The 22732-nt window shown below is 41.9% G+C and overlaps 1 protein-coding gene across 6 annotated transcripts in view; it reads left to right on the top strand.

The window, feature by feature from the left end:
* Positions 1-16166, top strand: part of numbl (NUMB like endocytic adaptor protein) — a 64781-nt gene extending 48615 nt beyond the window's left edge. For all 6 annotated transcript variants that reach the window (XM_040024167.1, XM_040024165.1, XM_040024169.1 and 3 more), the window contains 7 exons: positions 763-837; positions 2456-2530; positions 6526-6666; positions 8757-8964; positions 9073-9342; positions 12085-12264; positions 12356-16166. In XM_040024167.1, the coding sequence (XP_039880101.1) occupies positions 763-837; positions 2456-2530; positions 6526-6666; positions 8757-8964; positions 9073-9342; positions 12085-12264; positions 12356-13494 (2088 nt within the window). In that variant the 3' untranslated portion in view covers positions 13495-16166. The remainder of the gene's footprint in view (positions 1-762; positions 838-2455; positions 2531-6525; positions 6667-8756; positions 8965-9072; positions 9343-12084; positions 12265-12355) is intronic.
* Positions 16167-22732: the final 6566 nt, after the last annotated feature.

Here is a 22732-nt window from a genome sequence, read left to right as displayed (position 1 = left end):
TTCTTGGCATATTTTCTTTCAGTTCGTTCTTCTCATACCTTTTAAATAACTTAAATAGCTGTCAAAAACAACAAAAACTTAGTAGATGAAAATCAGTGCTATATATTTAAATGTAATGCAGAGTTGCCTACATAATATCACAGTTGCTAATTATCCTTTTATGGACAAAGGTGAGTTGAAATTCAATGAGAATGAAGCAAAATAGTGATGGGGTGTGAGAGATGTTAAATAATCGATCCCACAAAACTTAATTTAAAACTTAATTTATCTCTGTGAAGTTCCTTTATCCAGCTCTCCCCAACCTGAGCTGTAACTAAGAACAAAAACCTTAGAAGTCCATCCTCCAACATCAGGAGTGGATATTAAAGTAAGCTCACAATCCGAGTATTAACTTTGTTTTAATATACAAATTGCACATTTGCAAATTTTTTATTTTTAATTTTTTTGTCTCAAGGGGACCTATATATTTCACTGGCTACGTGTTAGATATCGAATTGATTTTAAACTTGTAATTACTTTAGAAGCCATACGTTATCACATCGCTCCTACCTACATTACAGATTTATTCTCGGCTTATGAACCCAGCTGCTGCCTGTGTTTCTCAGATCAGACCTTCCTGATTGTTTCCAACTGTTTTTTTGCGTTCACACTATTCACTCCAGCTGAATGAGTTTCATCTGCAAGAAGTTTAAATGAAGAGCCCTGGTGTATCAAACATTGAAAGGAAAAACCTAAAACCATCTGTTTTTGTTTCGTCTGCAGTACCTGGGGTTGGTGGAGGTGGACGAGTCGAGAGGGATGCACGTATGTGAGGAGGCAGTGAAGAAGCTAAAAGTTGTGAGTAACCCACACACACTTCTAACACACACTTTTTGCTGCATTACTAAAAGTACATTTTGTTGCAGGAAGCCAGTTACAAATATGCACCCAGAGGACTTCAGAAACTTTGCAGAAACTCATTACAGACTCGGTGGCGCAAAGCCAGTGCGCCAGTGTATTGACTGAAGAAATGCACAAATGCACGCACGTTCAATACTTGTTCTTCTTGTTGTTTTCTACTTTTTTACCCCGTTAATTGGCCTCTCTGGTGGGTCCTATTCCATATGTATCTGATGTCACCATAGAAAAGCAAGCAGAAAATGAAACTGGGGCGTACGCATGCTCATGTAAACACATAGTTTGCCCCCCCCCCGGGAAGCTGGATTCGGACAGGGAGCGTGTGAACAGAGTGACTCAGACTGGCCGGTGTCAGACAGCCACACACACACAGACACACACTTGAGGTTGTAGAAAGGACAGGCGTGTACAACACAGTTTTCATGTTATTTCTCTGCTACTGCTTTTCTTGACAAACTAATATCAAACTGCACTTTTCTTTAAAATCTAGAGTACCACATTTTCAGCTTTGAATCTGCATTTTCTATCTTATCCCCAGGGAGGCATGTAACTGTATAACTTTATATAACAATTTACAGACAATCCATAGAAATTTGTTTTGCTCCATTTATTTATTTATTTATTTAGGACAGTGCATGTTAATGAACATAAATGTAAAAAAAAAAAAAAAAATTACATGAATGTAAACATACCAGATTATAGCCAAGGGCTAATTTCCATCTGTTGTCCTTAAGCATAAAAATAGACATAATAATTCATAAAAATTCATCATTCATTCATAATAAAAACTCCATCACCAAACTTACACATACACACCATTCTGTTCCCAAATAAAACATTAAAACTATACAACTCATACATGATCACACACTTGATTTGTCCATAACCAGTTTTTAACCTTTGCCTTAAACAAATTGAATGTCGAGCATTCTCTATCAACACCAGCATCTTTCTCTCTGCATTTGCTCAAGCTAAAATATTTCTCCCAGAGTTCCACTCTGGCTCCACCTCATCATTTAGCCTCTTCTTCCCTCCATCATTGTCAGATTCTTCACCTTCATTCTTGCTCCCTCGTTCTTTTTGTCAGTGGGATTATGCAAAAATGGGGCTCCTTATCGCGTCGCTGTGGGTTTCAAAGCCATTTCCTGCAGTGCTCTGACTTTCTGTTTCCCTTACTCGCACACACAAACTCCGATGCGGATTCGTGTGCATGTGCACGCTCACAGATTCACACAGATTCACACACGAAGCCCTTGCTTTTTCAGTCTGTTTATTTTTAGCATGGCCCATGTTGAGCGTGTTATTAGCGCTGCCTGGTGCCCACCTCTGGCAAAATGATTCGTAGTGCCAGCTGGCACAGTTTTTAGCTGCTCCCGCCTCTCTTTTCTTAACCCTCCACTACCTCATTTATCCCAGGGATGTCGTCATTTTACACAACAGCAGGCAAGAATAAAGGTGGCGTTACAGTCTCGCTCATAAGCTTCAAGTACAATTTAATACTGCTACTTGTCTATAAAGGTTTAAATGATTCAGTGTCCCATGTTCTTTGTCTTTCCAGAGCGGGAAAAAGACAGTAAAAGCAGTATTGTGGGTTTCGGCTGATGGACTCAGGGTGGTAGATGACAAAACTAAGGTAAGAAACGCTTATCTATCATGTGTCTCCTTGTTTTGTCCTTCTTTCTATCTCTCTTTTTATCTATGTTATCACTCACCTGACAGCAAGGGCACGGTGCACAGTCGTGCCTTCTTGTTGTCATGTCTACAGTCTTGTCCACACTAGTATTTTTTCTGAGTCTTCAGTCTCAGCCTCTCAAGACAGGCAGAGACACAAATAACAGAGTTAGCCTGTCAAAAAGAAGATATAAAGCCCACTAATGCGCTTATTTCCCCTCTAATACTTCAATTTGAAACATTTTTTCTTCTTTTTGTTGTTCTCATATTTAGTAAAGGCATGCATATGCCATCCTCAGACCACCAACAAAACTCTCATTCTGTCCTAGTTTGGTGACCCTAACAGAGGGGTCCACTGTGTATCCACTGTGTTGCTCCCAGGCTTTTGAGACTCTGTGTGTGTGTGTGTGTGTGTGTGTGTGTGTGTGTGTGTGTGTGTGTGTGTGTGTGTGTGTGTGTGTGTTTGGTATTTCAGAGCTGGCATATGTGACTCATGATTGCTTGCTAAAGGTGCTTAGTGGGGGAGGGAAACTCAAGTAAACACAGACGCACACATGCACTTGAGGAGTGTCTGGCGGCCAGGGAGGCCTCCTACAGTGAGTGCAGCTCGCTGTGGTTCTATTGAAAGCAGAGCACAATAAAGAGCAGCAGAGACAGTGCAGAGAGTAAGCCTGATAGAGCAGCCTCTTTCTTGCTTTACTTGTTTTTTTTTAATGTGTTTAGAGGCCACACACGACCACACCTCTTCCAGTCTCTCAGTCCCACTCCTCTCCTTCTAACCTTCCTCCTTCCTATTGTCTATCTGTTCTATTGTTGTCTTTCTGTTCTTCAATTCAATTCATTTCATGTCAACTTTATTTACATAGCACCAAATTACAACAACAGTCGCCTCAAAGTGATTTATATTGTAAGGTAAAGACCCTACGATAATAGAGAGATATAGGGAGACAGGATGAAAGATACAGCCAGAGTTTAATAATAACTGCAGAGTGTTGTGTAATGATTAAATGCAGAGTGGTGTGTAAACATATAGAAAGTGAAGAAAGACACTCATTGCATCATGGGAAACCTCCAACAATCTATCTTTATTGCACCATAACTAAGGGAGGATTCAGGGTCACCTGATCCAGCCCTAACTATAAGCTTTATTAAAAAGGAAAGTTTTAAGCCTAATCTTTTAAAAGTAGAGAAGGTTTCTGTCTCCCAAATCCAAACTTGGAGCTCTTCATCGCAGTATTTTTAGCCGGAACAAATATGATATAACACAGCAGAAAAACCCTGGATGCTACCATCAGTAAATATTATCCTGTTTGCTGATAACCTCATAGTAGCTCTTTAACCTCCTAAGACCCGAACTCTTCCACGGCATGCATTTTTAATTTCTCTTTGACATTTGGGCTGATTGGGACCTGATGAATGTAAAAACAAAGAATTAGCAGATTTTTTTTTTTTTTTTACCTAATTTTTGTTTCTAAGAAAAATGAGAGCCACATATGAGGATATTCGTCCTCATATCCACATATGAGGATATTCATTTAAAATTTCGATAGAAGAGTAGCAGTATAATGTCCTCGTAAGTGGATATCAGGCCCTTGTAGAGCAAAATCGAGTATTTTGGTCTAAATAACCCAAAATGTGATGTCCACATATGTGGACGCCAGGTCCTAGGAGGTTAAAGTAATAAAAAACTAATAAAAAAAATAAAATAAACCTATGTATTTGTGAACCATAATCACCATATTTGTTTAAAGATTTACATTGCTGTAACTTTTGGAACTGTAGCAACTGAATAGCTTAAACTGAGAGAAGCCAGAAGTGAGGTTTTGGTTTTTTATAAGATTTAATTGCTATAAGTCAGCGTGTTAGCCAGCTTTAACCTTGAAGCTAAAAAACACCAATATCAGCAAAAGAGAAGAAAACGTTAGTTTTGGTGGAGTCACAAGAGGTTGTTTTCTTTTGGCTTGCACTTTTGTTTCTCTTCTACCACATTACCTAAACAACAGGTTAATTTAAAATATACCTCACCTTCACTGAAGCTGTAAGGCTGAATACAAATTTAAAGCCCCTAGCTTTTGACTTGTAAGACCTAATTTTGCTTTTATAACATGTGCGTCTCACCCATGCTTAGTGTGTTCACACAATGATATAACACATTCATTTCAAAGGGGCATGTGTTTGAATAGAAATGTGGAAAGAAAAAGCAGGCTCACTCGTCATTTATTAATAAACTCCTGCAAAAGCAAGTTCAGTATGTTTTATATTCAATAATTCATAAAATGGGTTTAAACTTACGTAGGAACATTAGGAATTCTAATTGTGCATATTAAGGTTGTCATTCAGCGCTCTACACAGGGTTTTAGCATCCTTTAGCTCAGTGTTTTTATTTTTCAGCCGGTAAAAATACTAAATTGATGGCGTCTTTTTGCTTTTATAGCAAGAAAAAGCTCTAATATTTTTAGCAAGCTGTACACGCCTTGGCCAACAACAAACAGTGTGCAGACACAGTTAACACACTGAAGCCTGTAAGAGTCAGATATTCCAGTCAGAAGATACTAGAGCCCCAAAAGAGAGAGAAAGGAGAATACTGAACTAACTGTGAGATGACCAAAACGTAATTGTCTGCAACATCTTCACAGGTTAATTACGTGTAAACTATTGATGATAATCATTAAAATAATTTAAAACAAGTTTAACTTAATAACTTTTTGTCAGACAATCAGCTTCTATCACTTTCTTCCTGTTGTCTTCCAGACACTCTTCCTGTTCATTGCCTGTTTGTCATCCTTGCCATCAGCTAACCTCTGTGAATCAGCTAGTATGCTCTTATTAACAGCCCCACGAGCCTTTATCAGAACCTTTCTCAGTCTATCAGTATACAGTGGGCTTGTGCATATGTGTGACGTGCATGACCTTCATGATAAATCACCAGCAGAAAGAAAGAGTCAAGTCTTATTCCATTCAGCAGAGTGACTCCTCCGCATAGATGACACAGCCAGAGTCACTGCCGAGCTTTATTCTTCCTTTCACTGATAGAAGGCCGTGGTCTGAGTTACCCACCCCCGCTCACCTCATTACAAATATTCCTCACAAGAGCACAGAGAATTATAAATCCCTAGAAAACACATCAGTACATAAATACAGTATTATGTGTGCGTATTAACACAGAGGAAGTCATTATACCAGTGATGAAGAAACAGACATGTCGGTCTCTGCTCAGCCTTTCACCTCAGTACCAGCATCCCCCTCCATTCACTAATTGGCCCACACTGAATAGGCTGTTATTCTTCTACTTTTTTCTCATCACATCCCTCTTTCCTTTCTTCCCTTTTCCCATCCTCATCCTCCCTCGTCTTCTCCCCTCGTCCGCCCGTCTCTTTGTTCTCTGTGACACAGCAAGGCAGGAAGGGAGTGTGTGGATGAGTGTGTGTGAATCCTCTTTCTGCCTTTTCTTCTTGCTCACGCCTCTTGCTTTTCTTCTTCTTTCTGTTTTTGGTGAGTCAAAGAGGTAAGCTGAGGGCCCCCTTTATGTACACAGAGAAAGACAGTGGCCCCATCTTAGTCTCTTCTATAGTGACTATACATGCTGAAGCCAGCTGAATAACCCTTTTATTGAAGGAAGGGCAAGTTGTGGAAACATCGCAGAGGTTAAAAGAGGCTTCGGTGTCATTAGTCTGTAGTCTCTGTCTTTGCTGTCATCAGTGGATGTGTAAATAGGTTTATGGGGGGTTGATGGGGTTAAATGAGGTTAAAAGCAGTGTGTCAAGTATTGGATCGGTCTGTGAGCTAGTGCTCCCAGTATTAAAGTGATATTTCCTGTTTTTCTTCAATTAAGCTGCAGTTAGTTTGAGACCCTTCTACCTGCTGGAACAATTCAATTGGCTTTAGTGTAATACGAGCACAGTCAAATGCAATAATCTCCTCTTACTCTGTCTAATTTCCTTTGCCTGCCTCTCTCAGGACCTCATCGTGGACCAGACCATAGAGAAGGTTTCATTCTGCGCTCCGGACCGTAACTATGACAAGGCCTTCTCCTACATCTGCAGAGATGGGACTACAAGACGATGGATGTGCCACTGCTTCATGGCTCTGAAAGACTCGGTGAGTAGACAGTTCCAGATACCCTTTAGGATTTATATGGAAAAATGTCTGTGTTGCTCTAGCTTTTATATATATCAGTGCAAACAATTCTTTCATTTGTGCCCCCCCCCCTAAAAAAAATAGATCTTGAGGTTTACTTTCAGTATTTTAAAGGGGCTTAAAAACAGGAAGAGATTAGCAGTGGCAACAAGGGACCATAATAATTCAGCAACTTGTATCAACAACAGGTAGTAACGGGCACAGTGCAAGTTTAGTTTTTCAATATAATTTTGATCTCTGCTGTCTAAAAATGCCAGATATTTTCCACTTATGTGAAATAGTGTTTGGTAAAGTTTGGTTTAAACAAAAATAAGACTCATCTATATCATAAAGCCATTTACGCACTCTGGATTTTGTCAAGAGAATCAGGTCTGGACATACACAACTGGATAACTCCACTGCTGAATCAGGTAAAGGTGCCATCTGTATGTATATTGTATGGATATTTGTTAGGAAGCATGTATCCCCCATCAGGTAATGTCTATGGATGGCTACATGAGTGCTTTGGATGTTTCCATTTTCTTATGTAGACATACAGCATTAAGTCACACAAGATACTTGGATCCCAGTTCTAAATTTAATTTATTTACGTTGTTAAAATGTCTGAAAGGGAGTTTTCGTAGCTCTTTTTTTAAATAACAAATCACCGAATAAAAATAAACAGACATTTCACTGAAAATACATCTTCAGCTGTTTTTCATATATTAACACGCATTGCAATCTGTCTGTTAGATTTGTATTGTTTATTGTCATTTATGCTTAGAAATATTTAACCATATATGCTTAGAGGTGTGTAATCGATTGTGTAGTGATAGGATGTGTGATCCTTAATAGTCTGCAAAGACTTTGTGTGCATTCCAGAATGTTCTGGCATTCACACCAACATCCTGGGAGCATGGGAGGGGTTGTACCTTCTCTTATTGTTTTATGGTAGGATAAACATGGCTATATCTGTTTTAGTCCAAGTGCCTTTTGTTTAGATGAACTGCTGGACTTCCAGACCAGCAGGTTTAGGGAAGTCTTTATGGGGTCACACTCTGACCCCACACACACACACACACACACACACACACTTACACAACGCACAAGCAAGGTACTCTTTGTTTGTATGTAGACGTCATATGTTAATGAACCTATGTATATTCATGTAACCTCAATAAAAGAGCAGTGTTACGGGGGAGTAGATGAGAGCAACTGGGGTCGAGCGAAGGAACAGCGTTTGTCCAGTTCTCTCCCGTGCACGAGAAACATAAAGAACTTTGCCTACTCGTGTCTTGCTTTGCTGTGTAATTAAATTATCTTGAATGTTCCAGCGAATAGGTTTAAGCTACAAACCTATCACTGTCAAAAAGGTAAACATAAACACAACCCACTCTGTGACAGGTGTCTCAAAATACAGCTGTAGCCAATTAAATGATTGTTTATGAATTTTCTCTACCTGTCGCTAAAATAGTGTCACTGGAATGACCTTGGGATAAGCCGACTGAAATTTATAGACATCTGCGATAGAACGAGTGCTGGCATGGTATAATGTGGTTCTAAACCCCACAGTGGTTTCATCAAGTTAGACGGCGAATTGGATTATTAATGTGGATGGAAGAGGACGCAGCACAGACCTGGGGGATTAGGAGAAGGGATTAGATAGAAGCCAGTGGAGTTATCTGCCCATTTGTGTCTCTCTCCATTTCCACCATACAATATCCATAACTGTGTGCTCATCTTAAACTGGACTCTCTGTTCTGTAATTGCCGTGGCTGTCTTTGTATAAGAAAGAAGCTAAGACAAGCAGCCAGTGTACCAGGGATGGAAAATATTAATGGCTCAGTGTAAAATGCCATCTGAAATGATTTGCTTTCAGAGGGATAACTTACTTTGACTTTTACTGATATAAAAGTTTCTTTGCAATCCTAAAGAAACTCTATTATGCACAAATACAGAAAAAGGCATTTCAAAATATATATGATAAATCATGATGTTTTGGGACAAGGGAAAGTGTGCAAATGTGTTTTAATGCTGTTTTTTTCCCCCCTCTCTATTTGTTTTTGCATCAGGGGGAGAGACTGAGCCATGCAGTGGGTTGTGCCTTTGCTGCTTGCCTGGAGAGGAAGCAGCGCAGAGAGAAGGAGTGTGGTGTGACGGCTTCGTTTGATGCTAGTCGCACCTCGTTTGTGCGTGAGGGCTCCTTCCGCGCCAATTCCTCCTGCAACCAGCAGGGCAGCAGTAGTGAGCGAGAGGACAAGCTGCAAGAGAAAAGGAAAGGTAGAAGATTTTTTTCTTTTTTAGCTGCATAGGCAACAATAGCACCATGATATTTACATAAAAACTGTCCTGAACAGCAGTAATTATCGTAATCCCTTCTTCTTCCAGACCAGCCCTCTATCATGCCGGCCCTTCCACCTGGCACCGCCTCCCCACCCGAGGGTGCGGCCTCCCCTATGGAGCGACCAGAACCAGGCGGGCCTCATGCCATCCCCCGCCGCCACGCGCCCATTGAACAGCTGGTGCGTCAAGGCTCATTCCGAGGATTTCCGGCCCTCAGTCAGAAGAATTCTCCCTTCAAGAGGCAGCTGTCACTCCGTCTCAATGATCTGCCATCCACACTACAACGCAAGACAGATTTCGAGACCAAGAACCCTGGTGAGTGGAAACGTTTTTGATGTTATACTGACAAATGTTGACATCTGCTGACCTCCTGACCCCAGTTCTGTTTTGATAGAGGCTGAAGTTCACAACATTGGAATGTGGGGTAGGGCGACAAAAACTACAGCGCTGTTCCTTCGAAGCATGAGAGGAAGCTAGTTTATATCTGTGCCCAATTCACACTTTGGTCATAATAATAAATTTGGTTTTAGTGACTGAATAATAAAGAATATGAGAAGGTAGCACGTGCTTTGATAGGTTAGTAGGTTTAGAAATGTCTAAATGTGTGTTGGATGTGTAATTTGGTAATCAAAATGATTGTTCCGCAGTCACACAAACTATATTTTTCATGCTGACATATCATTAATTTAGATGACATTCAGTGATGGCCATCATTTATTTGTTGCTTCGTCTCCTATTAGCTGAGCAGCATGTTAAGCACCACCTTTTTAATTGTTAGACTGACTGCACCACTACTGAAAGTGCACCAATTATAGTAACAAAGGTGTCTAATTTAGAGCTTTTGTGTGAAAGGGGAAGATCCAAAAGTACACTAATGTTTTAGGATACATAGAAAGTTAACTATTTAAGCTATTCTCTGTATGATGTGGAATAACCATGAATTCGTTTCACCATTAGTTTTCTTTAAATCAGTATTAAAGCTACTAATATACTTACTAATGGATCAGTAGCAGGATGGAGGTTTCACAGGCAGTTAAGGATACAACATTGAAAAAAATAATGGCAACAAAATAAATATTTAGTAGTGGTAATAGACAATAAGCTATGTTTATAGCAGAAGGATTTATGATATTAACATGTAGATGCTAAAGACTAATATTAGGCTAACTTCATTCACACTTCATTTTTCTGGAGATGATTTAACCACACTTAATTTACACATGGCATCAAAATACCTCTCAGATACTCACAGGAAAATCAGGCGGGATGTCACTCTTCAAGAAGGAATGGTATCTTTTTTTCTTTTTCTTTTTAAAGGTACTGCAAAACCCACATTTCCAAGTAATTATTTGTTATTCCAAAGAAGTCAAAGAACATGACTACTGCCTCTACAAACTATCTGCACACGGGGCTGTATTCCACTTGCGTCATGGTTGTTTGTTGGAGGGTTATTACATTTTCCATTTGGCTTGAGCGTGACATCACTGACCCCTGACTGTACACGTCTGAGTAATCATATTACAGAATAAATCATCCGCAGATCTTAGGTGAATTTACATTCATGTTTTCGTGGTGGAGCAGGTGTAATCCTGCTTTTTTCATTTTAATGCTTACCTTCCACTGAATACTTGACAAGGAAAAAAAGAAGCAGTTATGTGAAGTGCTGTTATTATTGCGATAAGTGACAACGCTGACAGCTGCTGCCTGTGCAACTTTGGGAGCTCTTGGCTTTTTTTTAAGGGCAATTAAACATAACTGATTTAGCCCAGACAGGTTGCATAAAAAGAAATACACAGTCCCCCCACCCCCCACCCATTCTCTGTGGTGCCACAGGATCAGAGTGCTCAGTAGCAAGGCTGATTACAGTCATTAGAAGAGATGAGAGAGAGTTTTTGATATGACTGGAATACTAAACCACAACAGCCACTCTCATTCACTATATAGTCCATCCTTTTATTTCCATTTCCCATTCGCCAGTGACTGTTACCGTATCCAGGGTGGTGGATATGTTGTTGTTTGAAGCTTTAAAGCTTTTTGGAGGCGTGTCATGAAGTAAAAGTGGACCAGCTAAAAGGTCCTCAATTTCCCAAAGTGTCCTCATTTCAGTGGTCTTGGAGGCACAAACTAGTCCCCACATAGACATATAGACAGGTACACACACACACACACACACGCAGATAAAACCTAAATGGTCTCAGCCAATTCGTCTGCCTGCCTTCTCCCTTGTGACTCCCTGTACAATGTGCGTATTGATTTATGCGGTCAATCAGCTGTCCTGTTTAGCCTTCAGCTACTATTCTACCAGCCCTTGAACCTGCCACTGCACTGAGGAAAACACAGAGAATAGGCACACATGTGAAGTGCTTAAAGTACCTCTGAACTCTGAGAGGCACTGACAAGAGCAGCGGGAAAAAGGGATCACAGGGCTGGTCTTTGTGGAACAAAGGACAGAGAAATCTTTGAAGGGAGACCTTACACATGCCTCCAGCGCCCTCTGCGCCCTCCAGTATAATTCAAGGCTTGTAGCCATACAATGCAGACAGTTAAGAGAGATATACATGTATTAGAAGAATGGATTTGAATGGCACACCAGTGCGATTTGCTACACAATGGGCCCATCTGTTGTAAACATGTATTTCTCTTTACTTTACTTGAATCCCACTCTTGTATTCTTGAATCTGTCTATGTATTCATATTATGAAAGTACAATGTGAAAGAACTCTAACAGGAAGGACGAGGAAAAAACACAAGCATCATTTCTCTGAGGTTGTGAGGGAGGCTCAGGAGACTATGAGGAAGGAATTTTATCTATTTATATCTGCAGTCAGTGGTTTAACCCATGGTTGATGTAAGAAACTTGTATTTTGTTGCTTTTTAGGTCAAACAGTGGCGAGCATCAAAGTATTTAAATGCTCTAGTTTTATGCTTTTGATGCTAACTAGGTCTGTTCAACAATTGTGTATTCCATCTCTTCTTTTCATGCTTTACTCTTTGTCTCATTTCTTTCTCTCTCTTTCCCCACCTCCCCCTCGTGTGTCCTTATCTTGCTAATACCAGAGATGGATATGGGATTGCCTGGTGAGGGAGACAGCAGTATAAATGCTCTGTGTAGCCAGATCAACACCTCGTTCACCAAACCATCAGACGAGCTCTTCTCCAACCCTTCCTTGTCTGCAAATGGCCCGCCAACCGGCACCGTGCCCCCTGTTCTGCCTCCCCCACCTGCGCCAATGCAAGGTAAGATGAGACTATAATAGATCAATATTAGTTTTGAATTATAACAAGTGGTGGGCAAGTTTAAGTAAAACTTTTACTCCATCACTTCTAGCCACCTCCTCATGGGTACAGGCGGAAGCTCCTCTCCACTCTCCTCCTCCGATTTCTGTGGCGATGCAAATGCAAAGTGGCCACAAACGCACGCCATCTGAGGCTGAGAGATGGTTGGAGGAGGTCTCCAAGGCTGTGAAGGCCCAACAGACACCTCCTCCCGGCCCCGCCATCCCCACCATCCCCGGACCTCCCTCCATCTCCAGTCATCAGATGTCCAGTCAGGCAGCCATGTCAGCTGCCCCAGTGTCCACTGTGCCCATGTCCAAACCTCTTATTTCCGGCCCCTCTGCTCTTTCAGGTCAGGCTCCGATGCCCCTCCCACCAATGTCGATATCATCAGTTCCTCTAATACCTGGACCTCCAGTTTCAGGTCCCCCTATGTCTCTTCCGTCCATGTCCATACCCACCATGTCAGGGCCAAGCATGTCTGGAGCCCCCATGATCCAGCCCTCCCTCCCTGGACCTCCAGGCTCACTTCCAAGCTCCATGCAACCGTTCCCTTTGGCTTTTGATAACACTCCAGCCCCTGTGGGAATGTTTGCCAGTCAGCCTGTCCAACCTGCTTTTGTGCCCATGCAGACCTACATGCCAGGTCTAGCAAGCAGTATGACCTATCCCAATGCCAGTGTGCCTGTGGTAGGCATCACACCATCGCAAATGGTGGCCAACGTCTTCTGCACTGCCACAGGCTCGTCGGGCACAGGCAGCACTATGGGCTCGGCCGGAGGAGGAGGACCCAAGGTGGGGACGCTTGGAGCAGTCGGGCAAGCCCATTCCTATCCAGTCCCACCTAGTGCCGTTGGCCACTCTGCAGGTTTTTCAACACCTCCATTTTCATCCACTCCACCTTTATCAACAGCCATTAATGGCCTTGCACCTCACAGCAGCACCACAGTGGCCCTCCAAAATGGGACCTCCAGCACTAGTGGAAATTGTGGCACTAGTAGCAGCTGGCCGCCAGAGGGCAGCCAGCTAACAGCTCCGGTGGTTGATTCCCAAGAGGATGACCGTTTTGAGGCCAAGTGGGCAGCCTTGGAGACAAAACCAGCAGCTCAGCAGCCTGGGAACAAGGCATCAGCTGCGACAGCCAACCCATTTTCCAACAATCTGCAAAAGACTTTTGAGATTGAGCTCTAAGACAGACTTGGCCTCCCAAAGCTGTAGCACTCATCCTGGAGTTAAAGCCTCGGGACGCCAGGCACTAATTCCAGCATCTTTGCTTAGAATGGGATGGAGGTCCTTACATTTAGCCTAGGATCCAACCTGTGGCAGCCTAGCAACTTGCTGAATGCCCTCATAGGAGCCTACAACGATCTTGCTTTCTTCATGCTCCAATGAAACATAGAGTAACTTAGCAGCTTGCTGGACTGTAATCTGAGGATCAGGTCTCTAGCTCTCTAGACTTGATGGACTAAATCCTTTCACTCCACCTGCTACCTGCCTCTCCTCCATGCTTTCTCTTCTCACTTCTGGCTTTAATTTACCTGCTGGAAGTCCCCAGATGTACTGCACGTGCCCCCTCCAAGTACAGTGTTGAGGGGATGAAATGCAGTTTAGTACTTTTTTTCTTTGAAAAGGGGACTCCACTCAGATGCATTCCAATCCCATGTTTCTTGGCAATTTTACTTGATTTTGGTGGAGACTTTAGCAAATGTGGTTATGTGACAAGATACGTGGAGAAGCAGAGCAGTGACCTGTTGACCGATGAACAGACTGACGCTGATCTTAGCAAAGCACAGCAGAAGTTCAGACACCTGAAAGGACTAGTCAATGACGTGAGACTCAACCCTACGAATCCAAAAGGAGTTACTGACCAATAGTAGAGATTTATGGCCAAAAGTATTTTATTTATTGTATTTTATTTTTTATTTTAACAGGTTATATGTACTTAAAGATCTAAATCTCAAAGCAGTGTTTCAGGAGCATGTTGTTTTTTTATTTCTATCCCCTGTATTTATTTTTGTTGAATCATAAAGAGTAGGGAAACTACAGGTAGCAGGTTGTAAACAGTTGAAGGTAAGCACTGTGGGAAACTGAATCATGTAACAGGAACCAAATAACCAGGGCATACAGTAATGTGACATGTGAGACAAGTGTGTATATAGCGGCATGTTTCTTCCACCCGTTAGCCGTCAAATAAATATGCTCCACTGCTGCTGCCGAGGCCAGCTGAGTCTGTGCGGCTTCACTTTGGCATTGTCGCCCATTTCTGTTGCTAATGCCTAATTTAAAGGGCACTGGGACTTGAAAAATGTCTTCAGGATATCCAGCACTCAGACACTCTGGACAATACAGCACAACAGTCCTTTGGACTCCATCTTCACCGGACAAACCCAAGGAACTTTAATAACTCAGTGGATTTAAAAAAGTAAAACTCTGCAACACTGTGCAACTGGTTGGGGGAAAAAGATGCACTACATTCTAACATTCAGAAGTCCTTTTATGTGTTCAAACACAGGGTAAAGTCTCATCATGTACAGTATGATTGTGTATTCACCTCTACTGCACTGCTGTGACGCAGCAGGGCTACACTCACAACTGATTTCTGGACTGTAGGAGAAGAGAAACACGAGCAGATATCGATTCAGGCGTGTGGGCTGAAAAAAAAGAAAAACAAAACTGGAAGGGTTTCTGATGTCGAAATATTAGGGACAACAAAGATTCAGTTGATTACCAGAGGGGGAAAAAAACAGCGGAGAGGAAAGATGAAGGATAAGCTGTATGTGAGAGGATGTTGCTACTGTATACCTTTTAAAGAATGGGATGGAGGAAGTCTGAAGGAAGGAAAATCAGATGTGCGTAAAAAAAACTAAACAAAACAACCCAAGATAAAAGCAAGAGGCAGATTGCGTGAAAACACGTCGAACAAAGACACATTCATCACCCACGACACGAGCACTGTCTGCCATCTTTGTGTTCCTCAAGGCCAAGCCGCTTTCATTTCAGCATCCTATTCCTCGTCTCTTAAAACCTCAAGAAAACAACACTTCTTAATCATGTGAATTTATGAAAACAATGTTGCTTATTATTATAACTGCAGCCTCATAAACAAGGTTTTTCTCAAACTGTGCACAACTCCTTATATAGTTAAAACTCCAGTACTGTCAGCAGAGCCTTCAGTGTTTGTCCAAAAGATGCAACCTTACTAAAAGTTCAAGCAGGCCTGTGTAATGAAGGGCTTTTCCATGGGTTACTTCTCTATGTTATTTAAACTACAATCTGACCACAGATGCTCCTGCTATGTTCCTTAGGAACTGAATTGTGTTTGGATATATGGACTGCCACTGATTAGATTTCCTGCTCATTAACTCCCTAGAGCTTAATTAGCTTGTTTGGTCTCTTCCTGTGGCCGGCTTTTCAGAGAACTTAAATTTACATGCCACTGGCCTAATTTACACCACCTCGGCTCCTCCCAGGTTTTACCCCTTTGTTTTCTGATGACTTGATATATCTTCCCCACAGAAAAAAAATCCAATCCGCTCCCTCTCTCTACAAAAACAAATCCGATTCCCTCATGAGATCGATGCTTTTATTTTGTTTAAAATCGTTTGGTTTTTTTTGCCCTCAACTCTTGTTTGCACGCTCCCCCCCAAAAATGGTAAATGTAGGTTAATTGTGTTCCGCGTTAAAGCAAACTAAATGACCTCATAAACTTGATTGTAAAACCATAGTTTAGTGATGGTAACAAAGCAAAACCAGTGGAGTTTATTTTTAATCTTTATTTACAGAATTTTTGTATTTAAACCAACATATTTGTATTGTAATTACATTGTACAAAAGATAAATAAAGTAATATAATATTACACCTGCTCGTGATTTCTGGGTAGTGATTGTGGTTTTCTTTTTATCCCATTTTTTGAATCATTTCTTTTCAGACATTTCCCGTCCTTCAGATCTTTTATGCTTAACCCCAAGCAAAGCTGCGTTCTCTTTCTTCTGTTATTATCATTCTGGCTCATACTTGTCGGCTTTGTTGCTGTGCTTTTTCATCAGCTGGATTTAAATGGGTTAAACACTTTTCCCTGGATGTTCTTAAACCACAGTAGAAACCCTTCAAGCGAGCCGATTTAGAGCAGTTATGCTGACATGTTGGATAGTCCTCACCGGCATTTATCTGGGAAGATCATTACGGCTCTCATATCTGCTGGCTATATATGTAACAGTCAGGAGATTGGTAGTGCAGTGCTGCAGACGAAGAGTGAAAAACACCTTTATATGTAACTAAATAAAATGTTATGTCTTGCTTGTTTAAAGCAAAGATTATGGTCATTTACAGCTCCACACGGCAGCATTGCATAATTCGCAGATTGAAATAATCCATATTTATCTTACACGAGGCTTTCATGCTGCCCTTCAGTTTGTTCACCGTCTGAACCACAATGGATGAACTGAAGCTTTCAAGCCAGCTTTGTTCTGATTGGATGGCCCTTGCAAGCAGGCTTGAACATCAGGTGGGTGGAGCTTGTGTTTATAGTCAGAGCTATGTGCCCAAGATGGCCATATTAAGGATACTTGCTCTCAGTGAGCAAGGTCCACTCTGTAGAGAAAAGGAACCGTAAAAAAGTGAATTTTTGGTTTTAAGGTGGGAAATCACCGCTGGATAACTAAGAATTTTAAGAAGAAATTTTTTTTCTTTTTGAATATTGAATAAAGGTGGGCTCCCTCTTCCCTGCCCGTCTTTGTGCTGTGCAAACCACAGTCAGCAGCAACTTCTGGCTGTAGCTTCATGTTTGGCAGACATGAGCGAAAGCGGTTTGAAGGGTAATATAATACTTAGTCCCAAAGACGGACAAAAAGGAATGTGGCTGCCGACAGGTTGAAACAACTGACAGCACATAGCCTTATTATACTTCCATTAATCTCCTTTTTTGTTACTTTCCTCTCTAACTAAACCTCCTACTCGTGACTAAACTGCTGTCTAATAAGCGCTGTCCTCCATGCAGCCAGGACCGAGTGCTGCCGCTCCTCAGGTCACTAATGGAACCAGACAAGGCCTCTTTTCTTCTTAAGGACCGTGAGAAACTGAGTGAATGCGCGCGTGCGCGCGCACACACACACACACACACACACACACACACACACACACACACACACACACACACACACACACACACACACACACACACACAGCGCTTGAGCAGCGGTTGCAGTAACTCTCACCAGTCGATGAGTTTGTGCTGCAGACAAGGAAAAGAGGACAGATCAGCTGTGCTCAGTAGCTTGTGAAGCTTGTCTTCCAGTCATTTTGGATGTGCATCATGTTTCATGCATGTCAAAATGATTTAATAGCCAACGTTAAAGAAGCCATTATTAGTTGTTCTCAAAAAGCAGGCTAAGGCTTTGTTAATTAGGACAGCCTTCATTGTTGCAGCCATGGTACCAGTGTGGTCTGTGACATTTGTGCTCCCTCGGGTTAAATCTGGGTTATTTATCAGTTTTACTTTTGGTTTATACATTACAACACTCTACAAAGACAATAACGAACATGGCAAACATTGCCTTTTTGGAATACTGATGTTAGCTTTTAGTTATTTGTGGACTCCAGGGCTGAAAAGTAAGGCCAGCATTGAATTGCCAAAGGCAGCAATTCTGTTTCTTTGTTGGATGTTTTAAAAGAATTAGAGTTGCCCCTCTGAGAATTAATGTTAATTTGCAGGTGTGTGTGTGTCTTTGTGTTATACCTGTACACCCTATGGACCCAACACTAGCACTGGTAGCAGTAGCTATCAGCTAGTGCGCCTAGTTTGTCCATATACTCTCACTTTAATAGGTACATAGCCGATCAGATGGCAGAAGCTCAATGCATTTAGGCACGTTGCCATGTTCAAGACGACCTGCCGAAGTTCAAAGTGAATATTAGACAAAGCCCTAGGCATTACAAAAAAAAAAAAAGCACTTTGAATTCACCGTTATTGTAGAAAAGCACTATTTAAGTACCAGTCCATTCACGAGAACAACCAGACTGCTTTGTGCTGATTGGAAGGCTTAAGTGACCACTCGTTACAACCAAGGTAGGCAGAAGATCCACTCTGAATGCACAACCTTCAAGCAGATGGGCTACAGCAACAGAAGACCACACCAGGTGCCACTCCTGCCAGCTAGGAGCAGGCTCACCGAAACTGGGCCACACAAGTCTTAATTTCTGCTGTGATATTCAGAATTTGGTGTTAACATGAAAACATCAATTCATCCGGCACTGTATCAAAAGTTTAGTAATTTGACCGAACAGCTTTACATTACATCTTTTTCTCCTTCGCAACCCCTTCAAATACTGATGAATCCTCCTCTCTTTTAAGCATGTCTCAGTATAGTCCGACTTAGGTTTTGGTTTCTATCCCTTCCACAGCACTTCAGTCAGGTTAATGTTCCCCCAAAACACTGTTGTCTTCCATTTATGCTTTTGCAGCTATTTGCTGGTATTTTCTTAGGTTGCAGTGCAGACCATGTATATCCCTTTAAGACCACAGTGTACTCATCTTTTGATGGCTGCTTCTGCAAGAATAATACGTCGCAAAGCTTAAATCATCCAAAACTGGCTTCTTGAACATGACAGTGAGTTCACTGTACAGTTGCCAGATCTCCATCCAATAGAGCATCTTTGAGATGTGGTGGAACGGGAGATTCTCATCACGGCTGTGCAGACCTGCTGACCGAAATCTGTCGAGGAGTGTTTTCAGCAGCTCGTTGAATCTAGGCAACCCAGTTCTAGCAAGATATACCAAATTAAGTAGCCGTGTGTGTATTCACTTCTTTAAATCAATCTGTAAAAACTGGTCACAGATATGTTTTTTAATTTTAGGGGTTCAGAACTATCATTTAAATTCAACCAGCTGCAGCACCTCCACCTACCTATCTACCTACCCGTACTCGTTACATTGTAGGCTGCTGCATAATGAAGTTGGTCTACATAGGAGATGGAAATGCTTGGTTGCCATGGTGACGTAGTTAAAGATTCAGTAACATCTGAAAAACCACTGGAATCTGCAGAAAAGGCTTCCTATACGTATACATTACAGCGCCAAAATAAATTAAGGTTGCTGAAAATACAATATAATCCTAATGGATTCTCAAGGTGGGTCAGACAAGTGTGTGTGTGTGTGTGTGCGCATTTCTCTGCCTATTTGTTGCACACCTAGCAGCAGTGTGAGATCACTCAGAACAGATTACATTAAACCAAATCATGTAACAGTGTTTGAATGACCGTTTCTGTGAATTGTGTTTCACTTCAGATTTGTTCTCTCTCTCTCTCTCTCTCTCGTGCTTCACTGCCTTTAGTGGATGTGTACAAAAGGAAGGCTGTTGTCTCTTTCAGCCCTTTGCATCACTGTGTATGTGCATATAATTAAATAGGGCCTGTGAGGAAGGATGCGACTGAGTATGTGTGATACCCGCGCATCTGTGCGATAGCAACATCTGATAGCTGTATAAGCACAGACTTGGTAATGGTTTTTGTGTAATGGACCATGGCTGGACTGTCAGCTCTGCACCGGATAATGTATCCATGCTACATGCACACACTCATTTATCCTTCTTATCGCTACTTGATCGCACAAAAAGGCACAAACACGCTCACGTGCATACTGATATTTCCTGCACGTCAGAAATCTCGTCAAGAGTTTCTCGCACTCCAGGACTCGTTCTCTGCACACTTGTGCGATACGGCCACATTTATTAGATATACTGTTTGCAGTGTGACCTCGCAGTCCTTGAAGCTTGAAGGAAGTAATTACATTGATTAATTGAATGTGGTTTCTATTGATTAGCACAGCATCTGTGTCTACTGTTTGGCACACAGCTGGCTCCACCAGCACGACATAGTAATGTATACATTAAGGACGGGTCTTAAACAAAGCAAAGCAGTGATCCATTTTTGTACTTGTGTACATATTAAATAAGCCATGACAAGCTTCTACTAAGGGGGTGCAGTAATATGCACTTGTCAAAACAAAAAAGCAACAAAAACACATTAAGCCCTCAGGGATTAAGCCAACTTCAAATACCAAGGCAAGAGGAGGGGCCTGGCTCTCCTAACAGAGCTCAGTTTAAAATCAAATAAGACTCTAACCACTTTCTCTTTTGGGCTCCTGATAACAGCCTTCCTCCTGCCCGCCGATATAAGATCTTAAATTGTATTGCCTCAAACAATCAGCTCTTGAGATAACGGATCCAAAGGAGAGCTTGACCGGCTTCTGCACATCATCACGAGTAGGAATTTGTCTCAGAGCCCTCAGCTCGGTGCATCCATGAGTCTCTGTGTCCTCCTGACCTTCTTGTGTGTATTTCCCCTGCTATTCTCAAACTGGACAGGGTAATTTGTTGCGCGATACAGATCAAAATTCAATAATCCTGGAATTAGATGATGATTTATGTGTAAGGAGACAAAGAAGAGTATTGTGCGGGCAGAATTTCCCTCTGGGTACAGACCAGAAGGCCTTGGACCGGGGAGTGCTGCCTCACTGTGCACAAACACAAAATGAGCACAGGCAGTGAGAGAGTGCCGGCTCCTACCACCCCCTGCCAGCAGCTGTCACTCATCAGCACTGGGTGCCAGAGAAGACCAGAGCGAATCAGCTCTCGCCCATTGTTTGCTCTCATCAAATCGCCCAAGCAGTGAAGTAAATCGTCTATTTACTATGCCAGTAAACCAGAGGGGACTTTCCTGTGTGCTGTAATACCTAATAAGCCTATAGCAGACGGAGTTTACAACTCTTTAAAATGGAGCCATCTCCTCAGTGCTTAGTCACAAGCTTAATCATTTGGGTGACAGATTGCCAATATGAGTAAATCCTCTGATATTTATGTCTTCTGTGTAAATGATATCATGCAACACGAGCCCTGAATATCATTTTATTTGCTCTAAGTTTGCCATGCAGAGCTTTTCTGTTTTTGTAAAATGCTACAACTTGGGGGGAAAAGGCTTTTATTTCACTGAATAAATACCTTTAGAGGCTAGAGTAGAAAAGAATAAGCAGTCATGAGAGGTCTAGCAGTAAAAGAGTGATGACAATGCATGCCTCCCTGGGCATACCTGAGAAGGTGTGGACAATTCAGACAATGAAGCCCATAGACCTATGCACTGCCACTGCAAGGCCAATGAAGGTGCAGGGGACATAACAAATAATATAGTGATCAAATCACTCTCATGTGACTCTACTGAGGAGCATGTATCCATCTCCCTACAGCATCTAGCTCTGTTTGTGAAGCAGTGGGAGTCGAGTTCTGAGCTTCTTGAAATCACGAATAACTCACTAGCTGAGAAAATGCACATTTCTAACTTCCAAATAGGACAGCTTCATTGTAAAATCCCCTGCTGGGACTCACTCAGGACACTTACCAGTAGGTGGTCTCATACAAAATTTACTAAGCTCCAGCCGCATTATTTATGCTCATCTGGCGCCCTCCTGTGAAAACACGAGGAATCACAACATGGGCCCGACAACCTATTTCATGCTGCTACAAGATTTGCTCATGGCAGTTCTGTTGGAGCTCTGTAATGTCTTTGATTAAGTATGTATGTGCATGTCTTTACAGCCTTTAAAGCCAACGCTTAAAATTCAGCTGATACCAGTATCTCAACGCCCACCCATGCATCTAAATGTCCAACTCATAGGACATGCTTTTTGTTTTCCTTTTTAAACTTCTTTACACAGCCTAGAATTGCTGCATCTGCAAGCTGCTTTGGAACCCATCTCCCGCACACCTGCTTCTCTCAGGCAGTCCTCTGACTAAATGAAATCTGTAGTCATTGATTGCCTGCTCTATTCTGTGCAGTGGGTTTCAATGTTGCTATGCTAAGCTTCCACTGGTTTTCCATGTTTGCAAAGAAGAGCAGGGGGATCTCATAAAAGCAGCCAAGGCCCTAAAAATGAAAGCTGCAAATCGAAATTTAAACCTTCTTTTACCTGTTTTAGTTCTGGCTGAAATATCATTAACAATGGTTGATAAATATCTGTATCCACAAGAACAGGACCTTGAATCTGAAGAGAAGGAAACTACCAATACTCATTTCCCACTGTGCCACATTATTACTGGATGTTACAATCCCTGATAATGCATTGCTTTAAATGGAGAAAGCGGGGTGGCTGTTATGAGGAAAGGCAGCCCAGAAACTTTAGCAGTTTGGGACACATCGTCAGTAGTGGACCTTGGATTCATCGGGTGTTTCGGCCATTATCACTAGACACCCTCATCTAAGGAGGCCCTGCCAGGGTTGATCAGGCCCGGAGTGTGTCACTGGTTTATGTTGAATTGTTATTTCTCTTCTTCTTTCTTCTGTTTGGTATTCTGCAGTTTATTTTCTTCTATCTATTCACTGCAACTAAGAAATAATACTTACTTCTTTGACATTTATGAAGCCTCACTTCTTCAAAGGGAT

Source organism: Simochromis diagramma, unplaced genomic scaffold (genome assembly GCF_900408965.1).
Source record: "Simochromis diagramma unplaced genomic scaffold, fSimDia1.1 OVJJ01000348.1, whole genome shotgun sequence".
Lineage (NCBI taxonomy): Eukaryota > Metazoa > Chordata > Actinopteri > Cichliformes > Cichlidae > Simochromis > Simochromis diagramma.
This window is presented reverse-complemented; position numbering and strand designations above follow the sequence as displayed.